General features: G+C 39.3%; 1 protein-coding gene across 2 annotated transcripts; it reads left to right on the top strand.

The window, feature by feature from the left end:
• The first annotated feature begins 355 nt into the window (after positions 1 to 355).
• lypla2 (lysophospholipase 2) lies at positions 356 to 25,428 on the top strand. 2 transcript variants are annotated; one of them, XM_049603001.1, is made up of 10 exons: positions 356 to 410; positions 10,620 to 10,712; positions 13,495 to 13,526; positions 15,535 to 15,600; positions 16,652 to 16,699; positions 16,841 to 16,911; positions 18,672 to 18,745; positions 19,710 to 19,811; positions 20,273 to 20,443; positions 23,186 to 25,428. In XM_049603001.1, exons 2-10 carry the CDS (start codon positions 10,635 to 10,637, stop codon positions 23,234 to 23,236), a joined length of 693 nt encoding a protein of 230 aa, XP_049458958.1. In that variant the 5' UTR covers positions 356 to 410; positions 10,620 to 10,634; the 3' UTR covers positions 23,237 to 25,428. The 2 variants fall into 2 exon arrangements, with proteins under 2 accessions (XP_049458958.1, XP_049458961.1); XM_049603004.1 differs by lacking the exon at positions 356 to 410 and adding an exon at positions 6,638 to 6,742.
• The last annotated feature ends 1,606 nt before the right edge of the window (positions 25,429 to 27,034 follow it).

Below are 27,034 nucleotides of genomic sequence, written 5' to 3'. Positions count from 1 at the left end.
TGCTATATTATAATACTGGATTACGATTATTGATGATTTTGGGCTAGATGTTATGAAAGTGGATCAGATTTTAAAAGCAGTTCATATGTTTTAAATGTCAAACCTGAATTTGAAAAGTAGATCAGCTTAGTAAAGTTGTAAGATAAATGTGATGGAATTTAAGTATTAAGTGCCAAGTATTATCAATTAAAATAGACTTATTGACTAAATAGTTTTCAACCCCTGTATACTGATCATTTGTTGACACTATATCTGTATTTTATGAGGGAAGACAGTCGTGATAAGAAAATGTTGTTATCCACGGTTGGGCGTTGTTATGTGATGACGTCTCCACGCTCTGTCCCCGCCCCCTGCTTGTGTGCTGCCAGTACCGGAAGTTCCGTTCCCGTCGTGAACTGGGACAGCAAGCGGTAAGTGCATGCATTTGTATTAGCTAGTGGGCCGCGGGTTTAAATTTTAACCACGTTATCCCAGTCCAAACCGATTGTGAGTGGAGTCTTTTGTTGCTTAAGGTGTCTTCTGACAAACTGCTCGTGTTAGGGGTCTGAGTGTGAATCCCAACGGTCGCGTGAGGGGCACGAAGAGAGACACCGGCAGGGACAATACAATCAGTGTGTGTGTGTGTGTGTGTGTGTGTGTGTGTGTGTGTGTGTGTGTGTGTGTGTGTGTGTGTGTGCGCGACGTTAGCTAGCAGCTCTACTACCACTAGCCCCGGTTATTGTGTGTGTGTGTGTGTGAGTGTGAGAGAGAGCGAGAGAGTGAGAGAGAGAGAGAGATTAAAGCCGTAGTTATTGAGTCTTTTTGGGGCAGCAGAGGCTTTACATCGCTGAATGCCATCACTGCTGAGGATGATGGGTCGAATAACATAGCTAAGCTTCAACCATTCATTGTCTCCTTCCTCTTCGACACCCCCACCACACGCTTCCTCTTCTTCAGCCACCGACACTTTCTATATTTATGTAACATTTGACTGTTTTCCATTCGCTCCCTTCACTGCGGTGTGTTTCTACACCAGCTAGCTAGCAGCTGAGCTATTAACCTCCATCAGCAGCAGGCGGAGAGTAGGGCTAGCGGCTGCTGGTGGATGGTGTATGGGAGGAGGAAGAGGAGGAGGAAGGGGGATGCCTGTCACTCAGTGCCGCATATTATCCCGTTGTTTGCCAGCCATCCGTAACTGTCTGTATGCAGCAGCCAGGGGCCAGATGTATAGGCGATCCGTACGCACAAACTGCGGTGAGAATGTGCGCACATTACGCATAGTTTACACCAGACGCACGCTGCTGATATAACTGCGGGTGATATGATAAGGGCGAGATTGAATATAAGATAAGAGATGGGTAACATTGTTTTTAGGTTATTAATAATTTCACTGATTGTGTATACTTGCGAGCTGCACATCATATTGTTAAATGTCAGCCACAGGCACATTTGTAAACTTATGAGTGATTTAATTTCACAGTTCTTTTTATTCATATTTGAGTCATCATCTCCCTGGTAATGATCAGTGTACATCCACGTTTCTACATCCATGTATGGCTATCCATGGGAGGAGAAATGAGGCTCGTGCACGTGCGCCCGTTTCCACTATGATTGAGATACGTGAAACAGAATCTGGCGCACGTGTGGCTTTATGAATATGACAAAAAAGAACATTTGCTTTTGTGCGTGCCCTCAGTTTAGGTCGTGAGTCTACTCAGAGATTTATGTATTTGGTCAGTGACCCCTGGTGTGTGTGTTCAGCCGTTTGACGTCCACACACACACATGAACTGCAGTATGACTGTTTTTTTGTTGTGTGTGTGTTTGACTTGTGTGTAATTGGAGTCACGCAGGATGGTGACTCGTGATTTGTGTTGCAGAAAAGTAAAACCAGCAGCATTTGGTGTTAATTTTTTTTTTTTTTTACTCATTCATGGGACAATATTTGGTGTTCTGTTAAAGTGAAATAAGTGTCAGTTAACTACAACACAGTCTTGAATATCAGGAAAACATTTACTCTAAATTAACATATCCTCATGATCAAAATGTAAGATGCTATCCGCCATCATTTGACAGTATCCATACTTATATAAATTGACTATATCTCCTAAACCAAACTGTCAAGGTCTAAAATTATTCTTGCCTGTAGCAGACAACAAAAGGGGGGGGGGGGGGGGTCAGTGGTGGATGAAGTACCTGAAACCATATTGAGTAAAATTACAGATATCTTGCTAGAAAATTACATAGGAAGAAGTTAGAGTCACCTATTAGAATATTACTTGAGTAATATTTACTTTACTTAAGTATCAAAAGTAATTTATCATAGTAAATGTAATTAAAAATTGAAAGTAAAATTACAAGTAAATGCTGGTAATAAAAAAAGTTAGCGGTCAGAATTCTGAGAATTGTGACATTTATTTATTCTTAACATGTAAAAATGGAGTGTATTACACTTGGAAGAAAAACATCTTCATAACTTAAAGAAAGTAGTCACTAGCATGTAGAATCTAATCTGACATGCAGCCTGGGCCTGACTGGAAATCAAACAAACAAAATATTATTACCTAATTATGTTACACCGCCGCCACTGGCATGCAACAACTCCAGATTGGACAAACCAGTGACAAGCTTGGAACCTCAACCAATGTTTTCATTCATTGCTTAATCATTTTATGCAGTAAATGTAAAGAGAATAGTAAAATGAGTCCCCAGAGCTAATGGTGAGTCTTAAGTTTGCTTATTGTGTCAGATCAACTGTTCAAACTAGAATCATACAATATACAGTACAGTATAATACAACAACACAAGTAGCATATTCTCACATTTTAGCAGCTGTAACTAGCAAATGTTTAGGGTTTATGTTGTTTGTTTGTTTGATAAATGACCTAAATGAATAACCAATTCAGAGCTCAAATGATTAGTCAGTCAACAGTGAATTAATTGCCAAACATTTTGATAATAAATTGATTATTTGATCCATTTGTCAAGTAAAAATCGACCATTCTCTGCTTCCAGTTTAGCTTATGTGAAGGTTTCCCGCTTTCTCTATTATATAATACATTTATATTCAGTCTTTATTAATTTTAGACTGATTGTCTGACAAAATAAACATTTTTAATAGCTCCCCATTGGCTCTAAGAACTTTTGATTGCCACTTTTCATGCCCATTATTTCTGGCATTTTTCAGACCAATTGATTAATTGCAAGCATAATTTAACAGATAATGAAAAAAACTGTCACAGTCCAAATCACAGCCACTGACATCCAGAGAAGACTGGCGATATCTCAAAAATCCAGTCAACAAAGTGCATCATTTCTACCAATACCTTTTGAAGGCTTCTCTGGCAGTGAATGTATAGTTGGTGCATTTCCATCCATGGCTTACTGGCAGAGGGCCGTTGAAAATCACAGAAACATTAATAATGAGATTGTTGCTGCATCCATTCAGTTGTTTAAGGAGTGCACGACCAGACACTCCATGTTGTGGATTACATTGAATTTGTGGAACAAGTCCTGTTTTCAGTTGTTGTTTTTTTAGACCCAAACTGAATTGGACAAGATGCGTGTGCACATCGTGACACTATTTTTATCCACCAGCCTCCTTCAGAGGCATAAAGAGTGAGCCATTGTTTCTTAGAGCATTGAAAACCCACATGGTTGTTTTATGCTGGTACTCCGGGTTATGGGTCAGTTTGAATCTACTGAACAATAAAAGGTGGAGAGAAAAAAAGGTGTGATTAATCTCCTCTTTGCATGTGCCACCATGTTTAGAGAGCTTATTCGAACAGATTGTCCAGTGTTCCTACACTCCTCCATCTCTCACTCCTTATCTTTCTTATGATCTCCTTTTCTTTGATTCCTCTTCCTTTCCAGTTTGCTTTTAGTCATATTATCAATGTGGCTCTGTCTGCTCCCACTCGGGGCCAGAGTGCAGATAAATTACATTTATTGAAAGTAATGAGTTTTTGCCAGAGTTAGAATTTGGTGACAGTGAATACACATCTTGTGATGCACATCGCAACCACATTACACATTGTCCCTGTCAAAGCATTCACTGGTGGAGGAAGTAATCACATCTTGTACTGAATGCTAAAATAGCAATACCGCAGTTTCAATATGCTTGTATCATTAGCAATATCTATTTAAAGTATTAGAAGTACTGGTTCTGCAGAAAAACAGCTGTTATCAACAGTTATTGATTAGGACTAACTAAAGATTACTGTCATTATCGATTAATTCGTCGATATTTCCTTGATTAATCAGTGAGTTGTTTGGTCTATAAATGTCAGAAAAGGGTCAAATTAAAAAAAACGTCAATGAGTGTTTCCCAAAGCTCAGGATGTTGTCTTCAAATGTCTAATGTAATATTATATTTATTGTCACAGAGGAGTAAAGAAACCAGAAACTATTCACATTTAAAGAGCTGGAATCAGAGACTTTTTTTCCTGTAAAAAAGTTTGATGAAAACTGATGAATTGTTAATCAAATTAGTTGGCGATTAATTTTAATAGTCGACAACTGATCAATTGTTGCAGCCCTATTACTGGTATATGTTGCTTGTTTCAGACTACACAACATTTTTGTCTGTTCCAACAGTCACCATGTCATGTTAGGCGATTGTGGAATCATAAAATCGTGCTGTGACTTGGCCATCAGACATGACAGACTACAGGATGGTCCACACCAATCATCCCCGGTCGTCTTTTATGACATGTGTGATGTCATCGGGTTATTTTTGTCCTATTTTTATAGTACTATTATTTCAGTCATTGTGTCTGTTCACGTGCCAGCCGAAATATTGTTGTAATAATGTAAAAAGTGCCACCAGTCTGTTTCAAATGAAGCTGGTAGCCTTGGCAGTTGTGGTGAGCAAAAATCCTGCCACTACTTTTTAATTTTATTACTTTATATCCTCCTTTATGAAGAAGTGATATTGTTTGCTTGCTTGATGCTAATGGTGGTACTTGCTGGATTGCTAAAGTGCCTCTGCTGTTTCACACCATCATTTTTTCTCTTTTACTCTGTGTGGTAACGCCCCTAAGGAAATATCAAAAAGGCTGGGGTGTTGTTGTCGTACAGTTGTCTACTGCAGCAGATCGCACTGTGTTCGTATTGGTCAAAGTGACAGCTGTGATGGGAGCAGTCGTGAACCACAAAAAGAAAATCAAACATGCTAGACTTTCTGTTGGAACGTCGGAGGCGTCCCAGACTTGCCGTTGGCTGTCATCTACTATGACGCACTACATAAGATGAAATGATGGATAATCGCGTAAGACACACTCATTGTCGTTCAGAATCCCAGCTGACACCGTACGACACTGTCGAGCTATAATTGGACTGATATCGTGTAGTGTGTATCCAGCATTACACAGATTTGCAGATCTGTAGATTTTTTTTCTCAAACGTGTTCTTTTTTGAGAAAACTTGGATTATTTTATCTTTTTATCCTCAGTTATTTTATATGCATCACTCAGAGCAACTACTTGCTGTGATGGTGTCATGAGCAGTAAATGAAGTCACACTACCTCTGTAGCCATTTTTACACAGAGGATGCTACAGGGCTGAAACAACTCTGTAGCCCCATTCCAATATCATGTGAAAGAGGCTTGTGCCTTTGTTGCAATCCAAGCTTCTCTGCGGTTTATCTTGAAAAAAACAAAACAAAATCCAAGGCAACTCTTCTCTGGTGCAAAAGTTAAAAGGCCTTTATTAAATGGCTAGTTCATGATGAACATTAACATCACCAACATGTTTCGGCCATGCTCACTGGCCTTCATCAGGGCATAAAGCTGCAGGGTTTACAGGTGGCCTAAATTAGGCCCTACTCAGACATGGGTGGAGCCAATCAGCACTCCATTTGCCAGACTGCAGGCATATCAGCAAAACTCCCTTTACACAATGCACTCATAACTAGAAACCTGCATTATAGGGCAAGTAGGCAAACAATGAGAATTTATAACAGATATAATAGAAAAAATCACAATAAACCATCAACTGGGTCAAATTCTATAAGGAGAACAAAAAAATATATATACGTAGACTGCATTCAGAAGCAGAAGTAACATATGAAAATTAATAGAATATATACATAAAACACAAAAAAGAGACAACCAAAATAAGAAAAAAATACACTAAATATATGCAAACAGATAAACGAAGCAGGGAACCTTTGCATAGGAAGTATTAATTTACAAAAATGGAGTAAGGTCAAGGTCCTCATTAATTTCTGGATGTACAGTAGCTTTCAGTTTGAAAATCCATTCCGCCTCTTTTTGATTGAGACGTTTCTGTCTGTCCCCTCTTCTGTCTGCCTCAGAGATATGGTCAATGCCCATCGCCAACACAGAGGAGGGGTCATTGCCATGATGTTCTTTGAAATGTTTAGCCATAAGGTAGTCCAGGTTACCTATCCTGATCGCATACTTATGTTCTGCAAGTCTATCTTGTAACCTGTGTTTAGTACGGCCAATGTAAAAGATTCGGCATACCTGACATTCAAGTTTGTAAATCACAAAGGTAGTTTTACAGTTGATGAAATGATGAATACAATATGTTTTATTTCTAACTTCAAAGGTTTTAGATTTAACAATATTATTACAATGAGGACAATGGCCACATCTGTAACAGCCAGAGTTGCCTTGGATTTTGTTTTTTTCAAGATGTACTACACTTCCTGACCAGAGAGCACCTTCCTGGATACCATGATACTGCAACCCACATGAGCACTTCATCTGCTGTTGTCTTCTTCTGTGCGGTTTGTTGTGGTAAGCCAGTCCAGCCATGTATGTATGATCGTGCATGGTTTTATCCCAAAGGCTAGCTCATCACCGCCTCTTTGCGCTGTGCTCATGTGGTGGTTAACACTGATATCGTAATGGCAGGGGCGCAGAAGTGTAGCGCCCACCCTCTGGTTTTCCCCTGCTTAACAGCATTCACTCTCTCAGCACAGTTGCTGTTTTTAGTGCTGCTTCTGGAGTTAGCGCCTTTAGCTGCTAGTTGCCAGCTCACCAACCTCCATGTTGAGAACTGTGTGCAGTCAGCTTCACATCAAGCCCCTTAAAATGTAACGATCGGAGAAGTTCAAAGGTGAAATCACTCTTTGGTGAAACTCCTGACAAATCAGAGAAAAGAAATGTGGCAAGAGGCCCAAAAAAGACACAAGTAAAAAAGGTTGAGAATAATTAGTTTAATCTTTAACAATACCTTTTATTTACAAGCCAGTATGTCTTTAAATTTTGAAATTTGAATCTAAAAAGTTGATAGGATTTGTAGCTGTTTGATAAATGTCGTAGAGTAATAAATACAACATTCCCCCTGAGATGAAACATGAAATAGCATAAAATGGAAATCCTCAAGTAAAATAGAAGAACCTAAACTTGCACTGGAGTAACTGTAACATTACACATGTGGAAATTTGACTTCTTGGTGTGTGAAGATTGATACTAGAAATCTGTACAGCACTGAAAGAGACTATTTCCTGGTGCTTAACCCTGCCCGGTTTTTATTAAACTATCACTCATTTATCAAGGGTCAGTATCCAGGGAAGCTGAGGAATTTCAACACCCGTGGAGTATAATCCAGCTCAAGGTTTACACATTAACCTTTGAGGTTGAGTCTTTTCCCTGTTCATCTCCTCATTGTCTATTTACCAATCAGGCAGCACGCCATCTGACCCGCCCATCCCGTCTTGCCTCATTCTTTCCCACATCAACATAAAAGTTAGAGGGCATTAAGGAGCTTTTGCTGCCTGACTTTACTGTAAAGCAACCACCTGATCTCATGCTTGTTATTGACATCTGACTCACTGTGCAGAGAGACGGGCGTCTGCAGCCGATTTACAGAGTACAGTAGAGGGGAGGGGGTGCGTTACATTTAGTTAATGAATCTCGTCAGTTGCTGACATACACAAACACGCATACCTCATGACCGCTGTTTCAGGTTCAGCAGCAGCAGCGTCTTTATTCATGTGTGTGTGTGTATAAGTGGTATGTTCTGCATTGTTGGTCCTGTCTGTAGGCTAAATGGCTGGAGATGTAGCTGTCACAGTGAACTGTTCATTGTCAGTGCTTATGTTTAAAAAAGGTTTAGTCCCCCTAAACTACATGACAGATACAAATGTACATGACGCTCCCCATTACCTGTGTCTGTAACCTATTTTAAGTAGGCTCCACTTTTTTCTGAGTTTGAATAAATCCTGGTGATTTGAACTTTTGGAGGAAAAGAATTGTTATAAGCATTTTTTTACTTAAACATCCACTGTGTAGGATTTAGGGAGATGTTTTGGCAGCTACGGAATATAATATAAGCATGTTTAGTTTATAATCACGTGAAAATAAGAATCATTGTGTTTTCTTCACCTTGATATGAGCCGTTTATATTTACATACGGAGCGGGTCCTCATCTATGGAGTCCACCATGTTGCACATCCATGTTTCTACAGTAGCCCAGAACAGACAAACCAGACACTGGCTCTAATAGGGTCATTTGCTTTTTCACATTGTTAGCAAATCCACCGTGACAGTCAGCACCTGGAAAAGAGAATTTAACACATTTAGTTATTGTGCTTTCAAAGGAATCCTACTTTTCATGCATGTGTATACATTTTTATCAGGGCTGCCCATCAAATGCCGTAAAATGAAAATATTGGCACTGGCCAGAAATGAACATTTCTGCTGATGTGACAGGCTGATGAGATGATGCTTTAATTATGCAACTTTAATTAGTTGAAATAGGTCACATTTTCCCAGGTTGTGGCTATTATCAGGATGTCTCGGGGAGAGTATCACCAAAGTGTTTTAAAGTCAGATGAGTTGAATAGTTTTGTTTGAAAATGTGACTTGAAATAAATATGGCATGTTTTACACGTAACCTAAACTGAAGCAGTTTTCTTATTTTTCCATGCTCAGCATGTGCATTTTGAAAACCATTGTATTTTATGTCTGCATGTGCCAGTGGGCCATCACAATAAGAGTAGGTGTGATAATATGTTAATTCCACTACAAGAGAGACTTGCAATTAGGTGAAAAGAAATGTGTGCACATGTAAGTTGAAAAATATTGGATATGGGCAAAAATCATGTATCCATAATTTATTAAAATTTAGCAAATAATAGCCTTTTTATGATTAAAATTGGTGTTCATGCATTCCATGATAATGGTATTTACAGCTGCAATGATTAGTGATTAATTGATTAGTTGATCAACAGTCTGATTATTGTACTGATATGGATATTTGTGAGTTTAAAAATCTAATAATGATAATAAAATGTTTTAAGATAAACAGTAATCTTGATACAGATCACTCAGATTTGTTTTTTAAAAACTTGTGACCAAAGTTATAAACTTAACTTAAATTTGTTAAGGCTCTCTGGTGGATATACTGTCTAATGGTGACACTGTTTCTAAATTATATTAAACCTAATTTGGCATAATTTCTGTACTGTGGTTTCTTTGCTGCCGACATACACTGTTGCGGATTAGCTCTAATTGAATTATTATAATTGAGGTTAAGGTAAGGGTCAGACAAAACACGCTTATTGAAGACCTCACTGTGGGCTTGGAGAGATTGTAAATGGCACTATTTTCTCCACTTATAAACTCCGACTAAAGGATTAATTAAGAAAATAATCTGCATATTATTCAGTAATGAAAATAATTGTTGTGACCTTAATGGTATTCCAACAAAAATAATTTATATTATTCCTAAACAGCTGTCGTATTAATTCACTGACCTTACGTTAAATCAGATTCAGTATAATTGATGAATAATGTTTCCTGAAACAAGTGCCTCTCTTTACTGCCTTATTTTTTATTAATGTTAAGTTCTTGTACCACTTCAGGAGAATATTTATTTACTGTAAACCAAAATATAGACTTACTTATTTTTGATTTAATAAACACATGCACAGGAAGTGGAAACAGTTTTTTTCTTTTTAGCTCTAAATACTAACAACAGTTTCTTACAATCAGTGGGCAGCCTGTATGTACTTGAGGGGTGATAATTGGAGACTATGATTATTGAACAATATGAACTTATAAAGAAATATTTCTATTTTATGTCTGCATTTTTGCTGTCAGAAAACATTTAGTGAGAAAATCAAACCGAAACTGTAAAAGAAGGAATTTTAATTTTAAAAAGTTGGACATTATCTTCTTGTCTGCTTTACTGAGCTTGTGCAGAGTTCACTTGTCCTGTAGATCTATGAACCAGATTAAGTCTGATTCTCAATACAATGTAATCAAATGATTCTAGAGCCCAGGGCTGATTCATTAAAATCGGAGCTGACTGGCAGATTATTTGTGTATCCATTATTAAAAACATCTATCATCCATAAGATGCTGCATTAGATAAGAGTCTTGACTAATCTCTTTACAACAACAGGAATAAAAGATGTCAAGTTTGACCTTTGAGTAGATTTTTAAATATTTGTTGTCTGTCATGTAAATAGTCCTTACTGTTTAATAGTGTTTATTGTGAAGGCACTGGAAACTTAAAATCATGTGGAAATTTGGCAGTTTGCTCAAAATGTATACGTTAAATAAAGCTCTTTGTTTGGTCTAAATGCACAAGACAGCATACTTGTATTTCCACACTGTGTGTTCTGCACTCAGCTGGTTTATCTGTCATCTCTTCTGATTCCAGCACCTCTTACAGTGTATGTGTGGCAACAACATGTCTGTGCCGCTGCTCGCCGAGGCTGTGACGGTGTCCGGGAAGGAGAGGGAGACCGCGGCGGTGAGTGGAAACCACATAATCTGTAGTGTTGGAAGATGCTGATGTTTCATATGGTAACAGGGAGTTTGACTTCCTCTCCAGACCTCTTGCTCCATTTAAACTATATCAGACCGTCACTGCTCTGTAGTGCTTGATATTAAAGGTATGGTGGCAGACAAGGGCAAACCAAGCAGCAACTCCTGAGGCTGAAAATGAAGCCAGCATTGAAGTGCCAAAAACTGCAGTTCCTTAAACAGGCTTAAACTTCAGAAGCCAGTTATGTAACTTACCTCTTTACATTTTATCAAGGCTTAAAGTCAAGCATATTAAAGGTTGTGGCAGCTCTGAGTGACTGCTGTTAGTGTCCTCAGCTTCTCAGTCAGCTCCACCCTCTCACTCAAATATGGTCACTTCTGGCTCTAAAAGATCAAGATGACAATGGCCAAAATGCCAAATTTGAAGCTTCACAATGGGATCCACAAACCAATGGGTGACAATACAGTCTGTGGGACAAATGAGCTTCAGTGATCCAAAATATTTCCATCAAGAAACATGCTGTAACTTCATATATGATATCAATTTAATAACGCATATGAAATCAAATACAACAACGGAAACATGCCGCAAATGAAAAAAGGTGCTATGTGATTCAGAGTCAAAAATAAACAAACCCCGAAAGCAAACGCAGAGAAATGCTGCATATCCATTCAATACAATAGAAGTTTTCCGGGCCTGTGGGGGAGCTCATGGATCTGTTAATCAATCTGGGCTCTCTGGGTTGTTTTGGATCATCTCACCTGAATGCCTAGTTACTAGCTAAAATACAGCTACATTTTTAAAGTACCCCCCAACTCAAAAATGTGTTTTTCTTCTGTTTATGTCCCCTAAAATGAATCAACTTGATTATATTGGGGGTGTCGGTGGCTTAGTGGTGGAGCAGGTGCCCCATGTACAGTGCCGTTGCTGCAGCGGCCCAGGTTCAACTCCAGCCCCCTTCACGCTTAAGCTGTCCTATCAATTAAAGGCTAAAATGCCCAAAAAATATCTTTTTTTAAAAAAAAGAGAGAGAGAAAAAAAGACTTCATTATATTGACTTGTATCCATGCAAAGTTTGTCACTAGAGAGGTCTTTCACATTCCTCTATTGAAGGGGGTGATGTCAGTACACTTCTTATAAATCTGAGATTCAAACATATGCTGGACTAGCTAGATTGGGCACATCAGAAATAAGAAAGCCAATCTCTTTTTTAATCGGGAAAACATATTGATGGATGGGCAGACTTAGACACAACAATGGCAAAGAAACCTGAAACCTTCAGTGCAGAGCGGACTCTTTGGTACAGAGAGTAGTGAAAGTTTTGAAAGTAAATATGATAAAGTGTGCCATTATTTGGCTGTAAACCAGAAACTGGAGCTTCCTTCCACTATCTACCAAAACAACAACAACATCGTAGCAGATACTATCGTATGTTTCATGACCACCAATGCATGTGTCAGCCACTGCCAGTAACAAGCTAACAAACAACATACATAACTACTAACTACACTCATTCCAAGGCCAATTTTGGTGCACAACAGACTCCTTATCTGAATCTGGATCTGACTGAGGCTTAAACATGTATGGCTGAATCTCTCTGATGCGCGCTGCATGTTCATCGGTCAACCAAGCGCTAGTAGCTTGTGCCAGCGCTAGAGGAAGTGGAAAGTAAAAACGAAACTTACTGCAAGCAAATTTCTAAATGAGGGAGCAAGAGTAGATCTGTTTCCAGTCCCTTGTCAGGGTTATTTTAAGTGTTATGTGAGAAAACCATGTTTAACAAAATACTAGTACTTTAAGTATTAAAACATTTAAGGGACTTTAAGGGACTTAAGTTTTTGATAAATTTTCATGGGTAAGAAAGGTTGTTTACTGCAGAAAAGCATAGTTTACTTTAATTACCACCAGTTAACAAACAAAAAGCTTACATTTCATTACAAAGTCAAACTCCTGAATCATACTTTCAGATAAAACCCTGAATTACTTGGTCAAAGAATGACATAATGTGCCTTTAAAAGCCATCAACACCAAGTTCATCCTTTGCCAAAACTTGCAGTAATACACAGTCTTGTTCAGCATAGAAGAAATCCTAATAAAGAGTCCTACTAAACACTATTTCTTTGTGATCAGGAGCCCTCCTGTAGCTGCACCTGTAGCAGGACGTGTTACAGGTACAGTGCAGTAAGCTGACACATTGTGTAGATGCTCAGCTGGATCTGAGTGTAAAAATTAAAAAGCTGTTGTCAGGTACAGTACAGGGATTTGTGAAACACCAGGATCAAAGCTGACTGTCACTGAACCCAGCTCCTAGCAAACCCTACATGGAAGGAAAGGGCTTTGCTGTGAAGACAGCTGAGTGTCTGATTTCCAGCCAACGAGCAGAGAATTGCCAGCTTTCTAAATTGTTGTTATTCCCTTTCATGGTTTCTCTGCGGGGAGCAGCGTGTGTGGAAACTGGCAGTTAGAGCTTATCTTGGCAAGAATTGAAGATTGGCACCTGTTATATTCCCTGTTTTGGAACAAGTGTGCACACTTAGCTGTCGTACATGGAGTACAAGATGGATGTAATGTGATAAATTCTCTCCAAGGTCAAAGCAGGTTTATTGTTGGTTTCTCCCTCCAGCAGATAATGTGTCCAATGTGATCAATCCCTATCAGGAACTTCTAAATGTCTTTTTATCTGCATTTGCAGTATAGTGTGTGTATATTCATAAATTCTGATCTGAAGAGAGAGTCCTAACTGCTGTTCTTTTTATCTGTGCTGCAGGTTATCTTCCTTCATGGGCTGGGGGACTCAGGGTGAGTGATGTTTAAATCTTAAAGAGCGTGTCCATCTGTGTTCTTCTCCATGTTTTTCAAATGGAAACTCACAGTCAGCTGTTATCAAAAAACAGTGATGCAGCTAACAGCATTGACCCTATCACCCCACCCGTCCCTCACTCCCTACACACACTGCTCATGAACAGTGTAAGAATGGAGAATGAGAAAAGTATCAGCTTGGAAGAGTTGAGCTTGGAGGTGGAAAATGGTGCAACTGAACCTTTATTTAATCAGGCGAAGATACATAGAGATTCAATATAATGCTGCATTTGTACTGTGTAAACACATATATAGATGCATAGTCAGTGTATTATCTGCAGTAGATGCTGTCAGCATGGTCCCAGTGTGGAGAACCAGACACCCCTCCGTCCTTGGACCCTCAAAAACTCCCCAAAAAACCCTTTAATGGAGAAAAAAATGGTAGAAACCTCAGGAAGAGCAACTGAGGAGGTGCACCTCTTCCAGGATGGACAGATGTGCAATATATGTGGTAAAATACAAATACTTAGACCAAAATTTTAATATTCTGATTTTAAGACATCAGGAACACTACTGGAAAGCTACCAAATGATATAAAAAAAACCCTGAAAATAATAGTGAAAATGATCATGATGATAATAATGGATCCGCCCTTTAAATGTCTGTAGTGCAGCATCGAGTGAACGATTTAATGGGCTTGTCTTTCTGTTTGTGTATTAATTATTTGTCATGATTTAACGTATATGTGAGTAATATCAGAGAATAGGTAAACCTGTACTTTCTACATAATTTGGGTGTCTTCATTGTAAATTAGTTTTCTGCTTCAGATAATGCAACATTACCAATATTATTATACACTAGAGACTGAAATGTTGCTTATTTTGTTTTGTATTTAAATAATAAAAATGGCCAATTTGAGACTTATATTCTCTTTATTCAGGCAAAGTTCTTGTGCATGTGTTTAGACAACATCTCAATGCATTTTTTTAAAATGTAACAAACATATACACACTCTTTTACATCAAAAACAACAACAACAAAAATACAAAACAGAAAAATCCCACCTCAACAGACTCTACAGTATATAGAAAATAAATTGTAAGAGAGATAGCAGCATTTTAATATTTGAAAGTGTTTGTCTTTTTTCACCAAATAAAAAAAAGTTATATGAAATTGATTTTTATTTCTCAAAGTAAGGGATTGAAAAAACAATTTCAGGCATTTTTTGTTAACTTGAGCACAGGGAAACTTTTCTCTGTCAGCAGATCAATGTGAAAACAGCCTTTAAACACCAAAGTCTGCACATAAAATCACTCTGCACAGTGAAGCACAAACATCACAGTGGAGGGACAATAAGCAAACTTCTTTTTTGAGTGGAGTATGACTTGAAACGTAAAACAGAATGTGTGTAGTTTTGTTATTCCTGAATACTTATTTTAATACATCTTACGCAGTATTGTTTTTTGTGTCTAGTCAGAATCTTCTTAGATGTGTAAGTTTGTGCATTGAGACTTAAGACCTCAGTGTTTCTGAGATCCTGACTACAGTCCTGTAAGATTTACATTTGGCTGTGTCTCTTTTTTAGTATCAGATTGCCGTTCGAACTGCCAGAGATACATGAAGTGGTGCTAAGCGTAAATGAGGTTAATTGATGCCCTCATTCATGTAGTTTAATTTCATAAATACACCACTCATAACATTGTGAATGACTAATTTAGAAAGCCCTTGAATCAGCACTTCATGTCAGATGATGCCTTCAGTCAGATGTTAAATTGTGTCAGTGGAGATTATAAATATTCCCTTTGGTGGGTGTTTTTCTCTTAAGTGCCTGATTGTACCTCAAGTGCATGTAAAGTGTTTTTTATTTATAGGCCACATGTGGTGTCACTCTCTGTATTGTACGTTGTGCTAAGTTGTAATACATTTGGGATTTGATGTACTGCATATTTGTCATTTTGCTTAAGCTGGTTGAGAAACCAAGAGTTTCTTTCTTTGTGTTTTCTGTCAGGCATGGGTGGGCAGAGTCTTTGACAGGGATCCAGCTGCCTCACGTCAAGTTCATCTGCCCCCACGCGTAAGTCATTTTTTCTTCTCTGATTCCTTCTGTCATATTTTATTCCTCCAAGACTGTCACTTGTCGGCAGGGAGGAAAAGTAACATCTTTCCCTTTTTTGTGTGGTTACGGGGTGTGAAGGAAGAGGCTGCTCTTTATTTATCAGAGAGGGGGGGGTGGCTGTGGTGTGGCTCGGTTTCTTTATTATTTCTCTTGGTAGAATTCTTCGTGAATGTCTGGATCAGAAATAAGGTGAGCACACATTTGCAGGTGCCAGACACCGCTCAAGCTTGGCATCTGCAACGTGCTGAACCAGGTTGGAGAAACACTGATTTGTAATGTAAACTGCTTTATTCCGTGTTTTTTGCCAGTTTTATTCACCTGGTCTGTTTGTTTTGGAGAGAAAAAGACCTCTGCAGATAATTTGGCTCATGGTAAAAACCTCCTGATGAGTGAACACTGGAGGAATCCTGACCTGGAGAAGTTTCAGCTGGTTGCAATTTGCAAGCCTCACCTAGGTGTCACTAAATCCTCTTAAATCCTCCACACTGTTCCTTTAAGCTTAGATTTGGTTATGTGTCTTGATAGAAGCATGATGTGTTCAAGGACCGTCAGAATTTTGATCATCTGACCATAATTTCAGTTTTTACAGCTACTGGCTGTGATAAGTTTAAATAAATATGCCTTTGACACTCATCGGCAAGTTTTGGAGTTCAAAGAATGTTAAAAATAAATACAAAATACAACAATTCAAAGTTGTATGTTTTTTCCTTAAGCCAAAATAAAAAAAAACATAAGTCCCTCCCAGTGTGTAAAAAAATGTGACCTGCCTCACCCATTTTGCACATCCCGCTCCCCTCTCAAATAATGAGCAGTTTCTAATCTGAGAACAAATAAACAGGTTTTGGCTCTTTTTTTACAGCCAATTTGCACATCAGAATGTAAAAGCAGCTTCAAATCAATGATTTATCTATAATCAAAATAAATTAATACACCAACATTTATCTGCTGGTGATCTCCTACACTGCTTGTCATGTTTTCATTTGCCTCCCCCTCTTTGTCCTCCCTGCAGACCCCCGATCCCCGTCACTCTCAACATGAAGGCGATGATGCCCGCGTGGTGAGTTGGTGTGATGAAAACAGACTCAACACTGGCTGCTATTGTTTCCCTGGCAATCACAATAGGCTCCCATACTGGTATTGACAATACTGCAGTTGTATTTATTGATTTCCCTAAATGCTCGCCTCCACATGTACTCAGGTTTGACCTCATGGGTCTCAGCCCCGACTGCCAGGAGGATGAATGTGGAATCAAGAAGGCAGCAGAAAACAGTGAGTTGACCTGAAAGTGTGAAATGTGATATTTACATGATTGTTACCTCTCTATGATGCACAGCTTTTCATCCCATCATTACCTTTCAGAATACCTATAAACATTTTTGCTTTGAGACTGTTTCAGGCAGGCGTCTAGTTTTCAAGATTGACCTCCTAACAGCCAGAAATGTGTTGAAGGCCTGAGGCTCCTCCCAGTGGTCAGAGAGCACAACAACTCTTTAAAGTACAGAGTAAAACAAGACTAGATCAAACCTGGACCATGTCTGAAATGCTGTAGGACTTATATTTTGAAATGAGGACTATTAATTTTAAAAGTAAGTAAGACTTTCAGTGTAACAGCCAAGCTCCCAGGAACAGCACTGGACTTTGAAGCCAATTTGACATTGTGGAAACCTTGAAATTACAACTTTCAGGTCCGTCATGAGATGTCAATGGGCCCAAAAAGACTTTTTTTTTCTCCATATACCTACTCTATGAAAAAGACATCTGTAAATTAGTGGATAACTTTTTGGAGCATTAAAACCCCTGCAAAATTACTCGTTTCAGTACTAGAATTTGGTCCAATAACATTTCAAAAGTCTAGGAGAGCTGCACATAAAAATCACTTTTACTGCCATTCAAGTTAGCGGAGGGCTAAAACAGAAGGAAGCCGTTTAGCCAGCTAAAGACTGAAGAGCACTTGCTCTGTGGGTCCCACAATGTAAAAGTTTTTGAGTAATTTCATACAGCAGAAATCTGGCTTTATGTGCTACTGAGCACTTCTCATAGGAATGGATGGGGCCTGCCTCCGACACTGTATTCAGTTCTCTATGTATATCTGTGGTCACATTGCTGGCCCTGTTGTTGCAATCCAGCCCAAAAATAAATGTAAATACATGTTAAAATGAAGAATGGTATACTTGGACACAGAAGAGGGGCACTGCTTTCTCTGGAGCTGTACCCACTGATCATTTAACACAACCCTCCCCCCTCTTCAGCTCCAGTCCTTGATGTACGTCCCCATGTAAAAGCTGGCCAAATTCCACTGATAACGATAGTTTGTAAAACAACTTATCTTGGCCAATCATCAAAAGGAGAATTTTTTCATTGTGGTGGCATCCATTTGGCATTTTAACACATAATATTAATTTTAACTGGTGTCTTTTTTTCACTTTCTGCTCATAACAGTGGCAATGCTTACATTGTAACACAGAATGGTCAACAAAGTTTGAATAAATTTAATGCCTTTCTGTTATAGCTTGCTTTTTCCACTGTGCTTTTATGCTAACATCACAGTGGTTATAGAAAATGAGCTGAGCAAAGTTGTCACTCATCCGATAATGGCATTACGCTTCCTACACTGTGACAAGTGATGGATGAAGCATTAAGTTGTTACATTTTACTCATGTAGCAGCTGGCTAGTTAGCTAGCTAGCTTGCTAATTCCACTTTGCTTTAATGCTACACTGGTTACAGAAAATGAGGAATACAGTAATATGGGACTGTCAGTGACCAAGGCTCTTTCAACGCCAATTCATTTTAAAAGAGCAACGGCTGATGGGAAAACTCCATCACTTATGTCTTCGCTCACGCCAATCAATGGTGTAACATCCCTCTCTCACTCATGGACAGTTTTGTGTTTATGAGGCTTAGCATGCTGCTGTCCAGCAAAAGAAAAGCTAAAAGTGACAGGGAAGGGTTTGTTTACACTTATATGTTATCATAATATGTTCTCTCTCTGATACAATAACCATAATGTTTGTCCTTGCTCTCCTTTAGTCAAGGCCATAATCGAGCATGAGGTCAAAAATGGGATCCCCCCACATCGCATAATGCTCGGTGGCTTCTCTCAGGTCGGACTTCATATCTTAGTGTTTTGTTATACAGTGGAAACTGCTTGTAGTGATCACGGTTACAGTGATCAGTCATTTATATGGATCAAAAAGCTTCCTATGCAAACTTTTTCCACTATTGTTTTAAGAGGGGAGTGGGGCAAAGTAATAAGAAAATCTACAATTTTGGGAGATACAGAAAACGTGGATTTAGAACAGCCTGGATACCAGCGTTTAGCTTGTCAGTAGCACTTGCCATTGTCGTTCCTACCTCTCATTAGTTCTAGCACTGCTTGACAACAGCTTTACATTGCTGTTTGTCCCACTGAAGTCCCCCTGCTGCACTCACTGGTCAGTTTTTATTTTAACCAAGAAACCACTGTTTCATGTCATGATGCCAGTCAAATCAGTCAATTCCAAATGAGTGGAGTGGACGAATTCCAAGGTCTGGACCCAGGCAACCGTTGGTTTCCAGCTGGCTACCTGAGGTCGGTGCTGCATGCATATTGAATTCATGACAGGAGAAAGAATCATTTTCTCTCAATAAAAACGGAGTCTACTCTTTGAGTGATGGAAACAGAAAACAAGTGCACACAGGGAGAGTACCTATGTTTGAAGCCGTCCTAATCAAGTGGATTTATAATGCTCAGTCTCGTAATGCTCACATAAAGAAACAGCTGTACTGTGTTTTGAAACAACCCATAAAATTCAGTCAGTCATGAAGCTGTCTGTTTTATTCCTTTATATCCATGTAATAAATATATAGATGTCAAAGATAAGGTAATCTGCATGAGAAATAAAGAAAAACAAAAGAAATTCATCCACTTAGAGTAACCAGTTTGACCCGACAGGTGTGATCAGTATAAGCGGTTTTCACTGTATTCAACAAGACTAATGTCTTAATATCTGTAACTCTGTGTAGGAAATGTAAATTTATGCATTTAATAAACCTCTCTCTTGGTCTACTTCCTCCATTCCTCCTCAGGGTGGGGCCTTGTCCTTGTATACCGCCTTGACCTGCCAGCACCAGTTGGCTGGCGTCATGGCCCTCAGTTGCTGGCTACCACTTCACAGGAGTTTCCCAACGGTAAGTCGCAGTTTTACTGGGGTGAAGTTTGCTGATTCTCCTGCTTCCTCCATTCAATTCCAAAGGCCCTAACGCACCGAGGACAGTCAGCCATCTGTCAATGTCAGGCTGTCAGTGAGCGTCTGTGGCTCTCATTTTTGTGGTCTGCCCCTCAGCATTGGCCATAGTCGGCAATAGTTATTTCCTCTCACACAGGTGCAGAACTTACATGCTGGTTGGCCATAGGGCTCTGATCAGATCCAAAATATCAGGCCTGACCCTGGCCCCATGCAAAAATGCTGATCACAGATCTTTGCTGCATGCTATGCTTGGCTGTAGTCTTTGCAGTGTGTTCAAATGCATTTGTGTGGCCAAGACACAGGAAAGTGAGGTGACGCAACTGTCGGCCTTCGTTGCAGCTAGTTCATTGATGTCAATTTGATGTGTCTGTGTCTGAAGTCTGTGTTGCATCTGTCCCACAGGCGTCAAGTGGCAACAAGTACATCCCAATCCTGCAGTGCCACGGTGAGGTGGATGGCATGATCCCGATACAATATGGTTGTCTGACGGCAGAGAAACTCAGAACCATAGTTGACCCTCAGATGGTCACCTTCAAAACCTTCCCAGGGCTCCACCACAGCTCCTGTCCTCAGGTACTGTACCACCATGGGGTGTGTGTGTGTGTGTGTGTGTGTGTGTGTGTGTGTGTGTGTGTGTGTGTGTGTGTGTTCATTTTGACATTTAAGGGTTTTTCTTTCTGTTGGCAAAGCTGTATCAGGTGTCTACAAAGTGTAAACCTCAGGTACTGCTTGAACCAGGATACATTTGAACCCGATATTTTCTAACAATATTTTCAAATCAGTTTCTGATTATTCAATCAGAACAGACTCATGTCCCTATATTCCCTGATAGTGCTCCACCTGCCAGTCACCTAACAATTTCCATACAGAAAATAAAGTGGACTCTCATCTCCAGAAACCTGAAATATTCTCTAACTCTAGATTGTCTAACCCTTATCTTACTACAGTCTGTCCTCAAAACAAAGTTAACCCCCATACTTTTGGAGACAAGCATTCAGGGCTGCACAATTAGTCAAATAATAATCACAATGTTGGCATCCCACAATTAAATGAACACAATCGGCTGTGATATTTACATTTAAAAGGCGCTCATAGAAAACTGCTCTGCATATCAAACCAGTTGCCTCCTAAACTAACAGCAGCCTGCACTTTTCAAGAGCTGTTATGAGGCTATGCAAGCACCCTGCAGCAGCGGCAGCCTGTGAAAAACGTTCCTGAATGTTGCGACTGCAAACTGGTAAAACGAGAATCAACTTTATCACCTGTTATTTGAAAGTATTGCGAATGTAGGAGAGACACATCATATGCAAATAGTGCATTAGACTTGTGACTGTGCTGTGCGTGATAAAGCAAGACAACTGACCTGTTCAACCACCCGATAAAGCACAACAATCTGCAGAAAGGTGAATGCATGAAGGCCAAGAATAATAACATAACCTCACTGAATCCCCGTTCTTGTCCAGCAGCAACTCAGACATCCTTAACAGCGGTAATTTGTGGTTAGGAACATCCCTAGTTTTCATTGGTTACATGGTGTAATAGCATATTTATTTGAGTTTGCCTGTATTTTGTGTTCAGTTTTCTTTATATTTTGCATCTAGGAGATGCACTGTGAGAAAGGACCAGTCTTGTTTTGATGCAAAAATGTGTTCATTAGTAGGAATGTAGCACAACATGGGGGTGTAGGCACTGTTCTGATTATTTGAATGTCCAGTGTGTAACTTTAAGGGTGGTTCATGGATAGGGTTGGGTATTGTGAAGATTTTAACGGTACTACTACTCTTATCGATACTGCTTATTGATCTGATATATTAACGGTACTCTTATCGATACTTTTTGAGGAAGAAAAAAACAAATTAAGAACATAAATTGCTTTATTTTCTCAATTCTCATTATGCAACAAAATAGTTTTTTTAACAAAACATTTTACTTTTTACAACTTGAAATGTGAAATACATAAAATAATAGTGTTGTCACGGTACCAAAATTGGGACCCACGGTACGATACCAGTGAAAGTATCACGGTTCTGAGTAGTATCACGATACCACAGCAAAAATTAGGCAGATGTGCCTTTTGTCATTTATAAAAAGATAAATCACTTTTCTATAATACATCAATGATATTTCAATGGAATAAATTACTTATTGACTTATTCATACTTCAAAAACAGCATCAATAAGTGATTAACATAGGGGGGATCAAAATAAAATAAATAAATAAAATAAAAATCAACCAGCCACCCTCCTCCCCTGACAAGTAAAGAACAGTCCCTCCATAAGTAAAGAACAGTCCCTAAAGTGCGGTGAGGTTTGTCCTGCCACAAAGAGAGAAATGTGAACGGCTCGTTTCTCCTCTGACACATCACATACCTGTGTGCTGCCACAGCTCGGCTGTTCAGGTACTTCTGGACAGTCATGACACCAACAAAGAGGAAGATATTGGACCTCGAGCCCGGCTTCTCCGTCGCCGGTAAGCCATTATCTTGCGCCACAGAGCACTATGGCCGCCGTATTTGACAGGAATACGTATTCCTGTCTGTGTCTGTCGTTCAACCCACAACTGACAGGATTCTGCTGCTGGTTGAAATCTGTACTCGCACAGCGTGCTCCTGAATGATTTCTTTTACTTGCAACAAATGTGTGTATGTGTGTGTGTGTGTGTGTGTGTGTGTGTGTGTGTGTGTGTCACTGGAACAACAGCCCCGACTCCCTGCTCTCCACTCACACACAGCAGGCAGCCAGGGTGAGCGAGACAGATCTCTCGTCTTCAGGTAGAATAGCAAAAATTATGATACAATGACGGATAATTGACGGAGTTGGTGAGATAAATGTGCAAGATAACGTTTATCTTGTAAAAAAAATAAATAAACGTGACTGCTCCAGTACCAATAGCAGAACCGTTAAGGTCAGAGCTTATCAATACTGCGGTCTTGAAGAATGTAGCCCTGGGGCTCGTTCAATACTGGGGTGCGGTACCCATCCCTATTCATGGACCCGCCCCTATGTAGATATAAACGGCTCATTCTAAGGTAACAAAAACATACACTAAAGAAAACAAACTTATCATATTAAATTCCATTTCTGCCAATATATCCCCCTAAATCCTTCACATTGTACCTGTAAATGTCCGGAATCAATGAATGATTGCGATAAATAATCCTGATCTCAATGCTGATCAGAAATATCATCACTATCATTTTGCCCATAACTGTGCAGCCCTCCAGTCAGTAGCTCAATAACATTTTACTTTTCAGTAGGGATGAGACAACAGAATCATTTGTCAACTTTATCAATATCTACTTTGTTCTCTTGCAGGAGATGGCAGCTGTAAAGGAATTTATCGAGAAGTATTTGCCCCGAATCTGACCTCATCTCATCCCCACTGTGACCCCCTGAGACACTGACCTCTCACCCCCGATCTGCCATTCTCCCACAGGAAACAGCCATGAGCACCCCTCTTCCACACACATTGGCAACATGACAAACACGCATGCAAACACACACAGACAGACATAACAATCATGATTTGATCCACACTGCTAAACAAAACACATGCTTCTCCATGCAATTAAATCCAACAACACTCGTACTGAAAACAGATCTGTCAAACACTGATTTGATTATAACATCATTAAGTGCTCACACTCACAAGTCTTAGCCTTTCGGAGGGAGAAACACTGACTCACACAATACATTCCCTTTGGTTTTATTTTAACAGCTTCTTTCTGTCACCTCCTCCCCACTTTAGTTTTTCTCCTCTTTTACCTTGTTTTGCCTCATCCTATCCTCCAGCTGTCACATCCTCCATTGCTTCCACTGCCACACCTTTCCCTCTTTCATCGCTGTGCCAGTTTGTAAGGCGTTTAGTGGAAAACCGACCGTGAGATTTCGTTGGATAAGCAGGTTAACACCTGCCTAATACTGTCAGTGACCAAACCCAAGCGCTATCAGACTGGACATCATTTTCCAGTCTTTTCTGTGTGGCGAGACATGTTTGCTGCTTGTTGCAAATTGACCTCTTTTGGTTTAATCTGACTGAACTTTTACATTTGAACTCTTGCGGCTCTCTGATGCCAAGCCAATTTGACAGAAAATATTGGTTGTTTGTAGTCTCCCATTAATAAATACTTGCAGCAGAGAAGAGGGGACACTTTAGTGTGTGCTAAGACACTAACAAAGTGATAAAACCATAGACTGTATAAAAGAAGTGGACGTAGCCACGGTGACGTCACCCATTGGTTTGTAGGCTACCGTTTTGGCCCCCAGAAGTGCACCAGGCTGTGAGCCAATTTCCATAGTGGCCAAACAATGTAAGTACATTTGTCACGTGATGCTGTTGGGCCCAAAAAGACGTTTTCTCATAGACTTACATGGCAAAGGAGAAGTCTGTAAATCAGTGAATACTGAGCTTAAAAAAAAAACAACCTGAAATGACTCGTTTCACTATCAGAATTTGATCCGTTTGGTCGGACAACATTTGGAAAGTCGATAAGAGCTGCGTAATTGAATCATTTTGTCCCAATTCAAGTTACCAGAGGGCTAAACTGGAAGTAGCTGGAAGTACTGCGGAAGCAGTGCTGATCGTCCAGGTAGTTTTATATGTGGCAGTTGAACTTTTTTGACTCCATGCGCTACTGAGCAACTTTCAGAGGAATGAACGGGATCCCGCCTCCAGTTCTCTTTATACATCCATACTCGAATTAGGCATTTTGGCTATCACCATCTTGATTTTTTTGGAGCCAGAAGTGACCATATTTGGACGAGAGGGTGGAGCTGTTGAGGAGTGAGGGGTCGATCTGACCAGAGCCAGAGGGAAATCACAAGTTGGCTACTCTAAATGGGACTATAATTAAACAAACAAACAAACAAAAAAAAACATAATAGGTGTTTTCAGACCATGGGAATTTTTCCAGAATTTTAAGAACCCCCCTTTTTTACTGTGTTCACCTGCAAGATCTAGGAATGATGTAGTTCTTAGAACACTGTTTCTGAGGGACTCAGGTAAGCAGGATCATTTTCAAGTTGCCCCTTGCTAACCATTAGAAAGAATGCACGTCCATTATTTTATACAGTATATGGGTAAAGCCCTTAACATGCTATTTCCTGACCCCCCCCACCCCCCGATTTTTTTCTACACCACACAAGCAAATTTTGCCAATTCAGTCTGACAGCAGCTTCAGTTCAGTGTTGGAGCCCAACAGAGTCTGACTCATGTTCTGGTTTTAGAGCTGGAGCAGCTGGTTTCCTACCAACCCACTCATCCCACTGCCTACCACCCCATGACTTGTACACTGCAGCCTGTCCAGGTCTTGTATAGCTAATCTGTCTTTTCATTAAAGCACCAACATCCACGAGGGCCTCACATATATTTCTTAATTTCTTATTTTTTTTTAATTAATGTGATAAAATATCATGAATTATTTGAAGAAAATTAAATTGAAATAAAATAAAACTAATCAATCGATGCTTTTGCCATCCTGTGCTGTTTATTTCAAAACTTCCACACCTGCATGTTTTTTTCTGCCTTGTGATTCTTTGTTAACTTTTTTTTTTTTTTTAAATAAGACTGTATACCTAATGGCGAATGACTGAGAGATATGAGTTGCATGAAATAATGGTTGCAGGCCCGCACAGACTGCACACCATGAGTCGCTTCACTGTTCCTCCCACCGACTTTTCCTCCTGAAACATTTTCCCTATTCAAGTGTTGCTGTTCCAGCCATTAACAGCCTCCTCTCCATGACTCCCAGTCGATTTTTCAATTATGTTTGTTTTGAACTCTGGGAAAATTTGCTTTCTCCACATCTTCTTACAAGACACCAAAGCAGTTTTAAACTGTCAACCATTTACTCCCAAGAAAATGTAAGAAAATATTCACTTCATTACTCCCTCCTTTGGCAACTTACTGTAACCCACTAATAGAACATAAAAGGTCAGATTTAAAGTTAAACCCGATGCTATTATGGTTCACTTCTTAAAAAATATGGCTATACACTGGGAGGGCTTTGGCAAGAAGCTGTTCCAACGTAACTGAAGGGTGATTTTACAAACTAAAAAAAACATTAATCTTGAACAACGTGTGATAATTGAACATAGGAGTGTAACTCTGAGTCGTGTGTGCTTAAAAATATATATCAGGTGTTCTGCATTTTCCTTTGTGAATGTTAATTTTGCTCTCCTCGTTATTACTTGTTCTATATTGTTGTTTTCAATCCTGCTTTAGAAGGAGGAAAGACATCTGTTTTGATTGTTGTTGACAAATCAATGAATGTGTCTCTAACCTCCTCCAGTCTTCTTGTTTTCCTATCCCTCTGAATCACTGATGCAGCCCTGCATTCTGTTTGTTTTTCTTTATTTAGTTTGTTCTTTATTTTCCATCCACCATTTTTTTAAAAATATTCCAACATTTCCTCGTGTCATGACATTGCTCCATCTCCTGTGTTTTCCTGTTTTAATCTTTTTACATATGTTTTTTTGGTTATCAGTTATGTTTCCTTGTGTTTCGTCACTGTTGTCATCTCATCCTTTTTTGTGTCTGTTTATAATGATGAGCATTAAGAAAACATGTTCAGGTGAGACTTGGTGGTCTCCCCACTTATTTTTTTTTTCCAAAACACCTGTATGCGGAATAAATGACAAAAAAAAGTCCATCTGAGTTGAGCGTCTTTCATTTTCCATATTAGAAGATGAGTTAATGTGGATTATTATGCAAACATATTTATACAATCCACAATTAAGCGAGTACCAGAAGTGTCCTTTGATGGGGAAAAAGTGTAATCAGTGATCTGATTAATATTGTCAAGCCCTGGGTCAAGTCATTGTTTCATAAATCACTAATACAGTCTCAAATCATAAAGTTTTGCATCCAAAACAAGTTTCTGCACAAAAGACTAATAGTGAAAAAATGCAAACCAGGGAAATACAAATAAATTTGTGTTAGGATATAATCATAATTTAAGGCACTATGTTTTTAAGTTAAATAATATGAATCTATTCTTGAAGCACAGGCAAACTTTCAGACCAACGACTTTTGAGCAGGGTCTGAAAAACAATTAGTCTGAATTAAATACAAGTTGAAGGTGGTGTCTTGCCCAACACATGAGATCTAGCACATAACCATTAGAGGGAGCTAAAACACAACATTGGTCCCCATTCCTCACCCTA

This window comes from Epinephelus fuscoguttatus, linkage group LG17, assembly GCF_011397635.1.
Source record: "Epinephelus fuscoguttatus linkage group LG17, E.fuscoguttatus.final_Chr_v1".
In the NCBI taxonomy this organism is placed as follows: domain Eukaryota; kingdom Metazoa; phylum Chordata; class Actinopteri; order Perciformes; family Serranidae; genus Epinephelus; species Epinephelus fuscoguttatus.
This window is presented reverse-complemented; position numbering and strand designations above follow the sequence as displayed.